This window comes from Entelurus aequoreus, linkage group LG18, assembly GCF_033978785.1.
Source record: "Entelurus aequoreus isolate RoL-2023_Sb linkage group LG18, RoL_Eaeq_v1.1, whole genome shotgun sequence".
Lineage (NCBI taxonomy): Eukaryota > Metazoa > Chordata > Actinopteri > Syngnathiformes > Syngnathidae > Entelurus > Entelurus aequoreus.
The window spans coordinates 43,836,615-43,852,797 of NC_084748.1; the positions used below are offsets into that span (position 1 = coordinate 43,836,615).

Sequence of the window (16,183 nt, forward strand, 5' to 3'; positions counted from 1 at the left end):
ATTAGTTTTTAAGTGTCATTGCTCAAAAAATAATGAATTAAAATCAATGTCATTATGAATTATTGACCTATTCAAGGCTCCAATTACATCACATTTAATATTTTGAGATATTTTTGGGGGAAAATGTTGCATATTTTGTGTTTGCCATGTAAAAAAACGAGCTCTTTTTTTTATTTTTTTTTAAAGGGCCTAAAACGAACAAACAAAAAAATAAACAAAACTTATAATTGACAGATAGATCTGAAGTTGATCTCGAGATTATTGTGTTAAAAGTAAACAGTAAAAAAAAAATATATATATATATATATTTTTTAACACTTTAATGAGTAGGACCCTTTTGGATCCCCTACAATTTTAGTGTGATTAGTTTTTAAGTGTCATTGCTCAAAAAATAATGAATTAAAATCAATGTCATTATGAATTATTGACCTATTCAAGGCTCCAATTACATCACATTTAATATTTTGAGATATTTTGGGGGGAAAATGTTGCATATTTTGTGTTTGCCATGTAAAAAAACGAGCTCTTTTTTTTTTTTTTTAAAGGGCCTAAAACGAACAAAAAAAAATAAACAAAACTTATAATTGACCGATCTGAAGTTGATCTCAAGATTGTGTTAAAAGTAAACAGTAAAAAAAAAAAAATATATATATATTTTTTAACACTTTAATGAGTAGGACCCTTTTGGATCCCCTACAATTTTAGTGTGATTAGTTTTTAAGTGTCTTTGCCAATTATATAATCTCAAATATCCCACTTAAAAAATTTATTGGGTGAAAACATTGCATATTTTGTATTTTTTTCATTAAAAAAAAGGGTTTTCTTTGACAAAAAGGATACAATTTAAATCTTAATTTTTTTTTATATTGACAGACCTAATGTTGATCTAGAGATTTAAAAACTTCAATAATAACAAATACTGAATAATGACAAATTTTTAAAATATTTTTTAGACTAAAACCCTTTGGGGTCCCCGGGATAAAGCCTGAGTGGAAGCCTGAATGTATATTTTTTTATACATATGTTGTATTGGTTTTTAAAATAAAAAATATCAAAACGGCCCCCGCTAGCTTTGATTTTTCAATGTGCGACCCGGGATCTTCAGCGTTTTCCAGGCCAAAGACCCCCAAACTGATGGAGAGAGTTTGCACTTCTCAGAGGTGCTAAATAAAGATGCAAAAGAGTGATCAGCCTTGATAAATCATAAGGCACATGCTGAATGGTTAGATTTACATTTCCGTATTGTGGGAATTCTGATGATCAGAATAAATTCTGCATATTCATGAAGGCAGACACGCACAATGGATTGCGCTCCTTATTCTGCTCACTTAAGAGAGACAGTCAGCTTTGCGTGTGATATCAAGTTTTCACGTGTTTTAGTACACGCAAAACCTTTGATAGATCAGGCCATTAGTGTCTAACGCAGGGGTGTCCAAAGTGCGGCCCGGGGGCCATTTGCGGCCCGCAGCTAATCGCCACACATTCTGCAAAAATTGCAAAATTGATAATATTGCAAAAATTTAAAAAAACATTTTAAAAAAGTGGAATGCGGTGAAATCTAACAAGAAAAAGCTGCAATGTTGACAGAAAGCTGCCATGCAGGCTGATTTTTTTCTTTTGTCTTTTTTTTGCCATTGCTAAAAAAAAAAGACTAAAAATCTATGTTATAATGAATTATTTAAACATATCCCTTTAAAATGTTTTATGTGGAAAAAATATTGCATATATTGTGTGGTTGCCATATAAAAACATCAAAGTTTTATTCGACAAAAGAGCATAAAACAAACAAAATAGTTCAAACGTAAAATCGACATATCTGAAGTTTCTCGTAATTTAAGTGAAAAGTTAAAAAAAAAACTAATAAAAATGTATCACTTTATGAGTGGGGGACCTTTTGGATCCCAAATATATTTAGTAGGATTTTATTTAACCTTTTACTGTGATTACTCAAAAATATTGAATAAATTAAAATCAATGGTGTCCTGCATTATTGATCTTTTAGGGCTCTAATTACTAAATACTGCATATTTCAGTTTTACTATAAAAAACAAAGTTGTCTTTGACAGAAAACTTTTTTTTTTTTTTTTACTTTATATCAACCTCAAGTTGATATAGAGATTTATTGTAAGCGTTAAATTAAAAAAAAACAAAAAAACTTTTTTTTTTAACAGTTTAATGACTGAGACCATTTATAGTCCCCGGGAGCCCTAAAGGTTAAAAATTTAAAAAAAAAAAAATCCATATATTTTGTTAAGGTTTGAAAATGAAAAATATCAAAATGGCCCCCCGCATGCTTAAATTTTTCCGTGTACGGCCCTCGGTGGAAAAAGTTTGGACACCCCTGGTCTAACGCATTAACTAACAGCGGTGGGAGATGGTGAGAATGTTTAGTTTAGTCTTTATTTGAAGGGACAATGCACAGAAACATTAAGCTCAAAGACAGATATGTTCTGTACCAGATTATAGCTAAATAGGTTTTAGTCTTAATAAATCACATTGTGTGTGATAAATAGGGGTTAGGGTTTCCAATATGGGCATCTCCTCCAAGTATTGTGGCTGTTCTGATAATCAGCATATATTCTGCATCTACCTACATCAGGGGTGTCCAAAGTGCGGGCCGGGGGCCATTTGCGGCCCGCAGCTAATTGTTTACCGGCCCGCCACACATTCTGGAAATGCTATTGCAAAAAACAAAAATGAACATTAAAAAAAGTGGAATGAGGTGAAATCTAACGAGAAAAAGTTGCAATGTTGACACAAAGCTGCCATGCAGGCTGTTTTTTTTTTCTTTTGTTTCTTTTTTGCCACTGCTCAAAAAAGAAAAAAATGACAAAAAATCCATGTTATAATTATTTTCAAAGCTCCAATTAGTTCAAATTTTTCACTTTAAAGTGTTTCATAATGGTAAATATTGCATATATTGTGTAGTTGCCATATAAAAACAATGTTTTCTTTGACTAAAGAGCATAAAACAAACAAAATAGTTCAAACGTAAAAATCGACAGATATATCTGAAGTTGATCTCGTAACTTAAGTGATCAAAGTAAAAAAAATAAAAATGTATCACTTTATGAGTGGGGCAATTTTTGGATCCCAAATACATTCAGTGGTATTTTGTTTATCTTTTCCCTGTAATGACTCAAATATTAAATAATTAAAATCAACGGTGTCCTGCATTATTTATATTTTAGGGCTCTAATTACTAAATACTGCATATTTCGGTTTTACTCTAAAAAACAGTGTGACAGAAAAGCCATAAAACCTTTTTTTTTTTTAAGTTGATATAGAAATTTACTGTAAGCGTTACAAAATAATACAAATTAGACTTATTTTTAACATTTTAATAACTGAGACCCTTTATGGTCCCCGGGACCCCTAAAGGTAAAATAAATACAAAAAATCCATATATTTTGTTATGGTTTGAAAATAAAAAATATCAAAATGGCCCCCACATGCTTTAATTTTTCCGTTTGCGGCCCTCAGTGGAAAAAGTTTGGACACCCCTGACCTACACGAAGACAAATACGCTAAATGGATTATGCGGTCCATTTTGCTCATTTAAGAGACTCAATACTTTGCGCGCAAGCTTAGTAGATCCGCTTTACGCGCGCTATCAAGTTTGCACGTGTTTTAATACATGCAAACATTTCATAGACCAGGCCCAAAGTCTTATGGGTGGCTGGCACACGCCCATTTATGACATGGCGGGGTGCGGCAGGGCCACATTACCCTTTGATTTAGCTGGGGGCTTTGCTGCAGTGGGGGGGGATCCTGTTTCGAAGTAAGCCGTCTCTTGGTACAGATTTTGTTTTGGGGCTTTATGCACAGATCCCTCGCTTAGGTCTCGAGTTGCAGTTGGGACTAGCCCAGAGATCGCAAACGCAATTTATCTGGGGACCACTGGAGGAAGAGATGTGCAAAGTCTACGCTTCAGAATCACTTTTTAACCACGTGACACAATTTAATTCTACCAGCAACTATAGTGACCCTGAGCTATGGTAGCTTACTGAAAGCCACTACTACCGACCACGCAGTCTGATAGTTTATACATTAATGATGAAATCTTAACATTGCAACACATGCCAATACGGCCGGGTTAACTTATAAAGTGCAATTTTAAATTTCCCGGGAAACTTCCTCGTGAAAACGTCGCGGTATGATGACGTATGCGCGTGACGTCACGAGGTCAAGGGAAGTTTTTGGACCCAATTCAAATACCTCCGTTTTCTTCGACAAAATTCCACAGTATTCTGGACATCTGTGTTGGTGAATCTTTTGCAATTTGTTTAATGGACAATGGAGACTGCAAAGAAGAAAGTTGTAGGTGCGATCGGTGTATTAGCGGCTGGCTGCAGCAACACCAGGAGGTTGTGTTGTGTTTTGAGCAGGATAGCAGACGCACTACGGTGAGTACAGCTTTGGCTTCCAAACATTTGATCGCTTGCCCGTACATGCGTGTCGATATGTGCATGTCACGTACGCAACTTTGGGGAAAAATATGTTTGCCGACTCATGGCGGCCGGGGTGTCGTCAAAAGCGTACAATGCCCGCCGCCGCATCTAAGTTAGCTTCTATTTTTTTTAGCCTCGCCAAGCTGGAAATTATTAACCGTGTATTTACATGTTCATGGTTTAATAGTATTGTTGATCTGTCTATCCTTCCAGTCAGGGTTTTTTTTTTAAAATGTAGTTTCTATCTGCATTTGAGACTGATGCTATCACGTTAGCTCCGTAGCTAAGTTAGCTTCTATTTTTTTTTAGCTTCGCCAAGCTGAAATTAACTGTGTATTTACATGTTCATGGTTTAATAGTATTGTTGATCTTCTGTCTATCCTTCCAGTCAGGGTTTTTTTTAATTTAAATTTAGGATCCATCTGCATTTGAGACTGATGCTATCACGTTAGCTCCGTAGCTAAGTTAGCTTCTATTTTTTTTTAGCTTCGTCAAGCTGAAAATTATTAACCGTGTATTTACATGTTCATGGTTTAATAGTATAGTTGATCTTCTGTCTATCCTTCCAGTCAGGGTTTTTTTTATTTAAATTTAGGTTCTATCTGCATTTGAGACTGATGCTATCACGTTAGCTCCGTAGCTAAGTTAGCTTCTATTTTTTTTTTAGCTTCGCCAAGCTGAAATTAACTGTGTATTTACATGTTCATGGTTTAATAGTATTGTTGATCTTCTGTCTATCCTTCCAGTCAGGGTTTTTTTTAATTTAAATTTAGGATCTATCTGCATTTGAGACTGATGCTATCACGTTAGCTCCGTAGCTAAGTTAGCTTCTATTTTTTTTTAGCTTAGTCAAGCTGAAAATTATTAACCGTGTATTTACATGTTCATGGTTTAATAGTATAGTTGATCTTCTGTCTATCCTTCCAGTCAGGGTTTTTTTTATTTAAATTTAGGTTCTATCTGCATTTGAGACTGATGCTATCACGTTAGCTCCGTAGCTAAGTTAGCTTCTATTTTTTTTTTAGCTTCGTCAAGCTGAAAATTATTAATCGTGTATTTACATGTTCATGGTTTAATAGTATTGTTGATCTTCTGTCTATCCTTCCAGTCAGGGTTTTTTAAAATTTAAATTTAGGATCTATCTGCATTTGAGACTGATGCTATCACGTTAGCTCCGTAGCTAAGTTAGCTTCTATTTTTTTTTAGCTTCGCCAAGCTGAAATTAACCGTGTATTTACATGTTCATGGTTTAATAGTATTGTTGATCTTCTGTCTATCCTTCCAGTCAGGGTTTTTTTAAATTTAAATTTAGGATCTATCTGCATTTGAGACTGATGCTATCACGTTAGCTCCGTAGCTAAGTTAGCTTCTATTTTTTTTTAGCTTCGTCAAGCTGAAAATTATTAACCGTGTATTTACATGTTCATGGTTTAATAGTATTGTTGATCTTCTGTCTATCCTTCCAGTCAGGGTTTTTTTTAATTTAAATTTAGGATCTATCTGCATTTGAGACTGATGCTATCACGTTAGCTCCGTAGCTAAGTTAGCTTCTATTTTTTTTTTAGCTTCGTCAAGCTGAAAATTATTAACCGTGTATTTACATGTTCATGGTTTAATAGTATAGTTGATCTTCTGTCTATCCTTCCAGTCAGGGTTTTTTTAATTTAAATTTAGGTTCTATCTGCATTTGAGACTGATGCTATCACGTTAGCTCCGTAGCTAAGTTAGCTTCTATTTTTTTTTAGCTTCGTCAAGCTGAAAATTATTAACCGTGTATTTACATGTTCATGGTTTAATAGTATTGTTGATCTTCTGTCTATCCTTCCAGTCAGGGTTTTTTTTATTTAAATTTAGGTTCTATCTGCATTTGAGACTGATGCTATCACGTTAGCTCCGTAGCTAAGTTAGCTTCTATTTTTTTTTAGCTTCGTCAAGCTGAAAATTATTAACCGTGTATTTACATGTTCATGGTTTAATAGTATTGTTGATCTTCTGTCTATCCTTCCAGTCAGGGTTTTTTAAAATTTTGTTTCTATCTGCATTTGAGCCTGCTATCACGTTAGCTCTGTAGCTAAGTTAGCTTCTATTTTTTTAGCTTCGCAAAGCTGAAAATTAACCGTGTATTTACATGTTCATGGTTTAATAGTATTGTTGATCTTCTGTCTATCCTTCCAGTCGTTTTTTTTTAATTTAGTTTCTATCTGCATTTGAGACTGATGCTATCACGTTAGCTCCGTAGCTAAGTTAGCTTCTATTTTTTTTTAGCTTCGTCAAGCTGAAAATTAACCGTGTATTTACATGTTCATGGTTTAATAGTATTGTTGATCTTCTGTCTATCCTTCCAGTCAGGGTTTTTTTTAAATTTTGTTTCTATCTGCATTTGAGACTGATGCTATCACGTTAGCTCTGTAGCTAAGTTAGCTTCTATTTTTTTTAGCTTCGCAAAGCTGAAAATTATTAACCGTGTATTTACATGTTCAGTCACTGTGAATGTCCATTTCGCATTCCTCGACTCATTTTCAAGAGGATATAGTATCTGAGGTGGTTTGAAATACAAATCCGTGATCCACAATAGAAAAAGGAGAGAGTGTGGAATCCAATGAGCCAGCTTGTACCTAAGTTACGGTCAGAGCGAAAAAAGATACACCCCGCACTACACTGTAGTCCTTCACTCTAAAGTTCTTCATCCACGAATCTTTCATCTTCGCTCAAATTAATGGGGTAATCGTCGCTTTCTCGGTCCGAATGTCTCTCGCTCCATTGTAAACAAAGCGGAATTGTGAGGAATCCTTTGTCTTGTGACGTCACGCTACTTCCGGTACGGGCAAGGGTTGTTTTGATCAGATACCAAAAGTTGCGATCTTTATCGTCGTTCTCTACTAAATCCTTTCAGCAAAAATATGGCAATATCGCGAAATGATCAAGTATGACACACAGAATGGATCTGCTATTCCCGTTTAAATAAAAAAAATTCATTTCAGTAGGCCTTTAAGTCATTATAAATGTAATATTGAGTAAAAAAAAAATTAAATGAAAAAAATACATCCATTTTCTACTGCTTGTCGCGAGGGGTGCTGGAGCCTCTCAGCTGCATTTGGGTGGAAGGCAGCGTACACCACCTCATCACAGGGCCAACACAGATAGACAACATTCACACACTAGGGACCATTTAGTGTTGCCAATCAACCTATCCCCAGGTGCATGTCTTCGGAGGTGGGAGGAAGCCGGAGTACCCGCAGGGAACCCACGCAGTCACGGGGAGAACATGCAAACTCCACACACAAAGATCCCGAGCCCGGGATTGAACCCAGGACTACTCAGGACCTTCGTATTTTGAGGCAGATGCACTAACCCCTCTCCCCCGTGCTTAACCCTTGTGTAATGCTCATATTGTTAGCCAGCGTTTGTGGGTCTGATGGACCCGTTGCATTTTGCATACTGAACAGACGTTTATTGGGATAAGGTAAACAGCTGTTCAGTATTTTAACATAAAAGTGTTTGATTGTGAGGCATTAAAAGCCACAAAATGCAACGGGTCCATCAGACCCACAAACACTGGCTGAGTAACAATATGAACGTTGCACGGAAAATTTCTCTGCCAGTTTCCGCATCCCACAGGGATTCTTCTTTTGTGTTTCTGCACCTGCACACAAGGTTGCAACATTGTTTGTCAACACGGTCTGCTCTCATTTTCTCGCACATTTGACCCTCTGACGTTCTGTGTACCTACACTCTGTCCTCCTCCTGTTTAGGCCTGCTGTGTATGTGTGCGGTACACAGAACATCAATTTCCACACTTCTACTAGACCCGGACATCTTATATGTAATATAAATGTGTAGGGGGGGGGGGGTATGGTCATTAAATATGTATTCTGATTTATGTTCTTCACAGAAAATGAGCCAAAGTCAGTGAGTCTGTTTGAAAGATCAATTAATTGTATCATTTTTCTTTTTAATAAAAAAATGAAAACAGGTCCCACAGACCCGAACACCACACAAGGGGTTAAGAACCACTGGACTAACAAGAGGCAAGATGTCTGTCTATATTTTCCTCCCGGCACACGCAAGAAAACAAGATAGAACACTAGATAGAGCCTCTCGGAAGCCTGTGCTGATTATGTCTGTTTATGAGGAATTTCCTCCTCGACGCACGAAGATGGCAAAAGGGATCCACATTTGTCGGTTGTGCAAAGGAAAATACAGAACATGAAGTTCTTCAGCATAATAAATAGAAGATGCCCAAGGATAATTTCATGGACCTGCTGTGTTGCATTACACACACACACACACGTATTTGTTACCTTCTTGAGACCTGCCTACCTCTGTAGGACCACCCTTTCTAGATGTATACATATTTGCATTTACAACATTAATATATACAAACTATGCAAATATAAAAAAGCTTTAATTTTTTTGTTGAATTTATTGTTTGTAATTGGTTTTTAATCTTCAATATTTACTTCAAATTATTAAAGTATGTCTCTATATACATATTTTTTGTATTCATTTTGGCCAAAGGCGGCACATTTCAATTTCTTACACACTTATTTCATATGTTGACCAGAGGGGGAGCCCTTTTAAAACAGTCAATTTGAAGAATCCCTCCTTTTTGGGACCACCCTAATTTTGATAGATTTCACCACGAGGGGTACAAATGATCAATTTTTTGTTTTTGTAATGTGCTTAAGGCTGATGACAATTGAGTCACGGACCACAGATGGCCCCTGTGCCACACTTTGGTCAACCCAGCTGTAGAAACTAACTGTTAATGGCCACTATAGTCTTAGAGCCGCAGTGTATTTGTTAATCCTAGGGTCACATATGGGACGCGGGTTGTCTTGCGTCAGCACCGGAAGTCGTAAAATCAGCTGTTCACCTGCCGAGTTTTTTCGGGGATGAATAGCACCTGTCTGTTTAATTTTGTATGCACATTAAATCAACTAACAAATCCTGACTTTGGAGCAATGTTCACGGACTCTAGTATTTGGCTCTCTATCGGATGCAATGGTTTTCCATATTGGGACCATGATTTATGTCCTAACTTGTTCACCGGTCCCCATATGGAAGCTACTTTTCGATGTCTCAAGAAGTGTAGAAATACAAGAACACACACAAGAACACCTGGTTAGAATTACAAGAGTTTCAATGCCAGCCCATCCCGTTTGCAGATGTTGGGTTTCCACTCCAAAGAATTAAAGAAAACTAAATCACTGCATACAAGACCATTGCACAATTCGACACTGGCAGCTGGCTGGAAGAACCATCAAATCACAACACCATCCTAATATCAAGCTATCGTCATGTAGCCACTATATTAGTGCAACATTTCCATTTTGAATCAAAATATGAATTGAATTGGCTTCAACACATAGGATGTTGAAGTAACATTTGAATTAGAATCACAGGAAGTAGAATTAAATCTGTTGCAATTCAGATAATTTAGTGTCAAAATAAAATGTGTCACGAATAACGTTTTTGGCTAAAATACAAATTGTTTACAAACCTAAATCAAACAATTTTGTAAAATTTTGAATACTTTGTTACAGCATTCTGGTCAAATGTGTATTTTCTTTTAATCATGTTATTTTTTTGATACATCACATTTATTTTGTTTAAAAGGATACGCTTTTTTTTTCTTAATTGTTTAAGAACAATCTTGGCGGTAATTAAAATGTAATGTACATGAGGGTCATTGCGATAATATTGCTATGTGAAACAATCATGTATTAAATATACAAAAAAAAACTGATTGTGGAATACACCAAAAATAATCCATCTATCCATCTTCTTCCGCTTATCAGAGGTCGGGTCGCGGGGGCAGCAGCCTAAGCAGGGAAGCCCAGACTTCCCTCTCCCCAGCCAATTAGTCCAACTCCTCCCGGGGGATCCCGAGGCGTTCCCAACGTGTCCTGGGTCTTCCCCGTGGCCTCCTACCGGTCGGACGTGCCCTAAAGACTTCCCTAGGGAGGCGTTCGGGTGGCATCCTGACCAGATGCCCGAACCACCTCATCTGGCTCCTCTCGGTGTAGAGGAGCGGCGGCTTTAGTTTGAAGAAGAGCTTCTCACCCTATCTCTAAGGGAAAGCCCCGCCACCCGGCGGAGGAAACTCATTTCGGCCGCTTGTACCCGTGATCTTGTCCTTTTGGTCATAACCCAAAGCTCATGACCATAGGTGGGGATGGGAACGTAGATCGACCGGTAAATTGAGAGCTTTGCCTTCCGGCTCAGCTCCTTCTTCACAACGGATCGATACAGCTTCCGCATTACTGAAGACGCCGCACCGATCCGCCTGTCGATCTCACGATCCACTCTTCCCTCACTCGTGAACAAGACTTCGAGGTACTTGAACTTCCCAGCTTGGGGCAAGATCTCCTCCCCAACCCGGAGATGGTACTCCACCCTTTTCCGGGCAAGAACCATGGACTCGGAGGTGCTGATTCCCATCCCAGTCGCTTCGCACTCGGCTGCGAACCGATCCAGTGAGAGCTGAAGATCCTGGCCAGATGAAGCCTTTAGGACCACGTCGTCTGCAAAAAGCAGAGACCTAATCCTGCAGCCACCAAACCGGATCCCCTCAACGCCCCGACTGCGCCTAGAAATTCTGTCCATAAAAGTTATGAACAGAATCGGTGACAAAGGGCAGCCTTGGCGGAGTCCAACCCTCACTGGAAACTGGTCCGACTTACTGCCGGCAATGCAGACCAAGCTCTGACACTGATCATACAGGGAGCGGACCGCCACAATCAGACAGTCCGATACCCCATACTCTCTGAGCACTCCCCACAGGACTTCCCGGGGTACACGGTTGAATGCCTTCTCCAAGTCCACAAAGCAACCAAAAATAATCATTAGAATTATATGGAATTTTTAAATTCGTATTGGAAATGCATTTATACTTGCTGTTGCAGCCTCTATTGAAGTTCAATTAAAACTTCAAATTTGGGAAACATTCTCAACTACAATTTCATAACGTGCACACACCCGTTTGAGACTCACTAATTTGGCACAATCCAGACTAGTAGCTCAACAACGTCCATCCACGTTCCATCGTAGCAACACGAAGGAATTACACACCTGGGGCCGTACTTATCAAGCTTCTTAGAATTACTCCTAAGAAGTCTGCTAAGAGTTGACTTAAGAGTAAATAAATTCTTCGCTGAAAGCTGCACTTAAAAGTTAGTTATCAAGCGTCTTACTCACACTTTCAGCGAAGTGTAGGACTGAATCTTAAGTGTCACACTCAGAGCTGAATTACGACATTACTATGTGCCGTAAACGCAATTTTAGGTGACGTCATTTCTGTGTCCATAGAAATGACCAATCACGGAAGGGAATCCGTTGTCTAAGAATAAAGAAATATCTTGGAAATATTTAAGTGGACAATGGGAGTGTATATTTTGACAATAAACTACAAAATAATACAAAACAAACTAGTCCCCGCCGGCACTCATGCTACCGCTCCCTCTCTTCTATCGCCCACACACTCACTGACGTCACTCACCTCACGGCCACACACATACGCTACTGTCATAACATTTTCTTTCCAATTCATTAATTAGGCAACTAATTTGAAACTGGTGTGGGTGGCTCTATATATACACTAGCCCACTGCAGACATGCAGAAATCAAGGAATCGGAAAGTATTAAATCTGTGACAAAAATAATATCCGCTCTGTCTAAACGATACCGTTTGATCAGCTGCTCGTCATCAAAAAAAAAAACATTGTTCCGTTCCCTGAACGTTCGCGCACGTCTCTCGCCTCAGTGCCATCCCCTGCTGGCAACTCCTAACCACTTAAGACACCTCTGAAGGTCTCTTAAATATCGTGGAGAGTAGGAGTGATTCTTTGACTTAAGAACGTTGATAAAAAGCTTTTATTCTTAAGTTTGAGAGTAGGACTAAATTTCGCAAATTCTCAGGACTTAAGTGTAAAATGGCACTCTAAGAAGCTTGATAAGTACGGCCCCTGAGCCCACCCTCCAAAAAGGTATACTGTACGAGTCACAGGCCACTGGGCTGTGAGGGACAACACTGTACCTCTTGAAAAAGAACTGGTAGGGAGAACCGGAAAGTTCCTAACTCTTGTGATTTGTCGGACGCAAACTTGTTGAGCCTTTTAGGAATGCTTGAAAGGGTTGTGTTGTATGTAGGAGTATGTGGTGTTGCAAACCACCGCCTCTGTTCATGAGCTATATTTGTACTGTCGTTAGAAACGTTCCATTTCCAGGTGCTCCTTTTGTGCCATTTTTTTACAACTGAATGGAATGTTAACGTGGGTGATTCCAGTCCAATGACTGATTTTGGGCTGGTAGTGGTTGTTCCGCAATGATCGCTTTGCCACACGTTGCCTCCAAGCTAACGAGGGGGAATTCCGTTTTAACGACTGTTGGCATTGACACAAGAGTTTCTCTTTCGCATCTCAACAGCTGTTTTTTTTCAATACAATAGTGATGAACCATCCGTGTCTGTGCACGCCCTCCTTTTGTTGGAAGGTAAATAGTTGGGGCTTTGGCACCAGCATCTAGACTAGATCTGAACAATCTAAGTCTGAGTAGAACCGCTGAGCCTTTTAGGAATAGTTGCAAGGATTGTGTAATGCAAACTGAACAGTCCAGTTGCGATCGATTAAATGCCCTGTTATATTATCAATATTTTTGGGGGGATATTGCAAACAAAAACAATAGTTTCAGGGGAATACTTGAGTCTATTGTTTTGTGGTTTTGCTTAAATAATTTTGCTCAAGCAACTGGATGAAATCAATTACAGAATAATATGAATTATTTTGTTGATATTGTTGATCACTATCTTTTTAATTATATATTGTATACAAAAGTACAGTATATATTGTTGGTCACATTTTTTTTTTATAAACAAATTGGTCAGAAACACATTTGCAATACAACCCACCTTAGCTACATTCATCTTTTAATGTATTGGTCAGAGCCATGTTTTAAGTTAAGTGTTGGATATTTTCATAGTCAGCTGTAACATTTGTTTCCAGGGCCGTAACTAAAATGGAAGATAATTAAAGCATGTTTAGGATGTGTCATTCTCTATTGACGCAGTGATTATTGCGCACGTTTCCATGCAAGGAACGACATCATGGGCAGAAGGCCAAGTTCAAGGGAACTTCAAAGGACTGCAGGGGATACTGGGATTAAATCAGCACGTCGAGTTGAGAGATAACCAATAAGAATGCCTTTTGTTTCGCTGTATAGACTAAGTTTAGATTTTAGTCTTTTCACAAATATTTCCATCAAACCGCCAATCATCTTGACACCTCACCAGGTTAACTTGTATGGTCTTCTCCCAGTTCTTTTCATTGTTGATTCCAGCATTGTTGATGACGATGTCCAGGCGACCAAACAGGTCCACCGTGCTCCGGAAGGCTTCTAAACCATATACAAAAAAAACAAAAACAAAAGCCATCAGTCAATTATACATTTGATGAGAAGTGTGTGAAACTTTTAACACTACAAGCGACTGCGGGGACAATTTAGGATTGAAGAAGGTCCAACGCTTAGCCCAGATGACTGATGGATTTTTGAGCATGTTTATACTTTTGTGCATTTTGTATTGATACAGCAGACAAAAATCACCGGATTATATTTATAAACAGTGTTGTAAAGTAAAGTAATTAAGTATAATACTTACTGTACAGAGCTAGAGTATCATTTGTACATATCCGTACGTTAATTTATATGGACTTTCCCTTTTACCAAATTACATTTCCTACGTAAAATGAGTACTTTTACTCCAATACATTTTCCCTTTTCCCTGAACTCTGTGTAACTCTATAATTGAGTGGCACTGAAGCTCATCACAACATGTCCCCGCCGTGTGGAAATATTCCACAGCAGAAATACTGCAAAGCCAGGAAGCAACATGCAGCGCATGTTTACAAAGCCGATGTACCGAGAGGCTGAAGCTGCGTCGTGACCTGCAATAAGACACATTTACGGTGGTGGGGTGGGGGCGTGGTTAAGAGGGGAGTATATTTACAGCTAGAATTCACCAAGTCAAGTATTTCCTATATATATACACATATATACATACATACATACATACATACATACATACATACATACATACATAACCGTTCAAAAGTTTGGGGTCACCCAAACAATTTAGTGGAATAGCCTTCATTTCTAAGAACAAGAATAGACTGTCGAGTTTCAGATGAAAGTTCTCTTTCTGGCCATTTTGAGCGTTTAATTGACCCCACAAATGTGATGCTCCAGAAACTCAATCTGCTCAAAGGAAGGTCAGTTTTGTAGCTTCTGTAACGAGCTAAACAGTTTTCAGATGTGTGAACATGATTGCACAAGGGTTTTCTAATCATCAATTAGCCTTCTGAGCCAATGAGCAAACACATTGTACCTTTAGAACACTGGAGTGATAGTTGCTGGAAATGGGCCTCTATACACCTATGTAGATATTGCACCAAAAACCAGACATTTGCAGCTAGAATAGTCATTTACCACATTAGCAATGTATAGAGTGTATTTCTTTCAAGTTAAGACTAGTTTAAAGTTATCTTCATTGAAAAGTACAGTGCTTTTCCTTCAAAAATAAGGACATTTCAATGTGACCCCAAACTTTTGAACGGTAGTGTATGTATGTATATATACATACATACATACATATACACATCCTGAAAATATGCAAACAAAACTGTTTAGATAATTGATACTTTTAACTTGCATAAATAAATCTTAAGGAATACAACATAACTTGGCTTCTGAGAGATTCAAAATGCAATGAATAAAATGCTAAAGTTGTTGATAAACAAGCAATTATTTTAATAATTAAATATGGTAATTTTAAATGAATTATGATCATTTAAAGTAAATTACTTAAATTTTAATGTATAATTCTGTGGCTGGATGTAATAAGGAGTCAGAAAAAAATACAAATAAAAATACAATTAATTTTGATGTTTTTAGCAAAATATAGTAAAAATGTATTTAGTTTTAAAAAAAATATATATATATATATATTTATTTTTAGGTAAAATAAACAATACAATTTCTGTAGTCTGGATGATTTAGTTCTTGTCACCCTGTTGTCCTCCCGTCTCTTCCCCGAGGATGGCTCCATGAGCTGGGCAAACGCCTGGAGATGCCCTACGTCACGCTGTTTATATCGTGGGAAAGCGGACGTGAAAAAAAAGCCTGTCCTCACTCAGGTCCGCAAACCTCCCGGGACAAATATTCTCCTGAAAATATCCTGATTCTCAGCCAGAGCTGGAGGGGGCGTGGCCTCCAGCTCCGGCTGAAAATCGGGAGATGGCGCTGAATTTCGGGAGTCTCGCGGAAAATTCGGGAGGGTTGGCAAGTATGCCGTCCCGGGTGTGGCTCTGCTGATCTGCATAGCACCGCCGCGGCTCAAACCAACGAGTATCCAATCACAGGACGCGTAAATGTCACGTTCAACGTGAGGCCAGCTAGAAGGCCTTACGGACAACTCGCGATCTGATCGGCTATCGCAATTATCTATCAACTGTATGTGCGGGTTCGCTTACAGTGCACAGCCGCACGCATTGTTGATTCTGAAGGCCACGGGCAGATTTGGCAACATAAGCCAGCTGAATTCTGATTGGATAAAAACAACAACATAATGACATGAAGAGAATATGAATACTTTTAGATATTTAGGGAAAGTAAAGTAAAAATGACTTTTATCTTTAATTATGATCATGATTTCTGGTGATGTTAGGCCAGCAGAGAAG

At 38.1% G+C, this 16,183-nt stretch overlaps 1 protein-coding gene across 1 annotated transcript in view; it reads right to left on the reverse strand.

The window, feature by feature from the left end:
- hpgd (15-hydroxyprostaglandin dehydrogenase) overlaps positions 1-16,183 on the reverse strand; it is a 56,284-nt gene that overhangs the window by 17,693 nt on the left and 22,408 nt on the right. Inside the window, exon 3 of the mRNA XM_062027202.1 lies at positions 13,738-13,844. Within this exon, the coding sequence (XP_061883186.1) occupies positions 13,738-13,844 (107 nt within the window). The remainder of the gene's footprint in view (positions 1-13,737; positions 13,845-16,183) is intronic.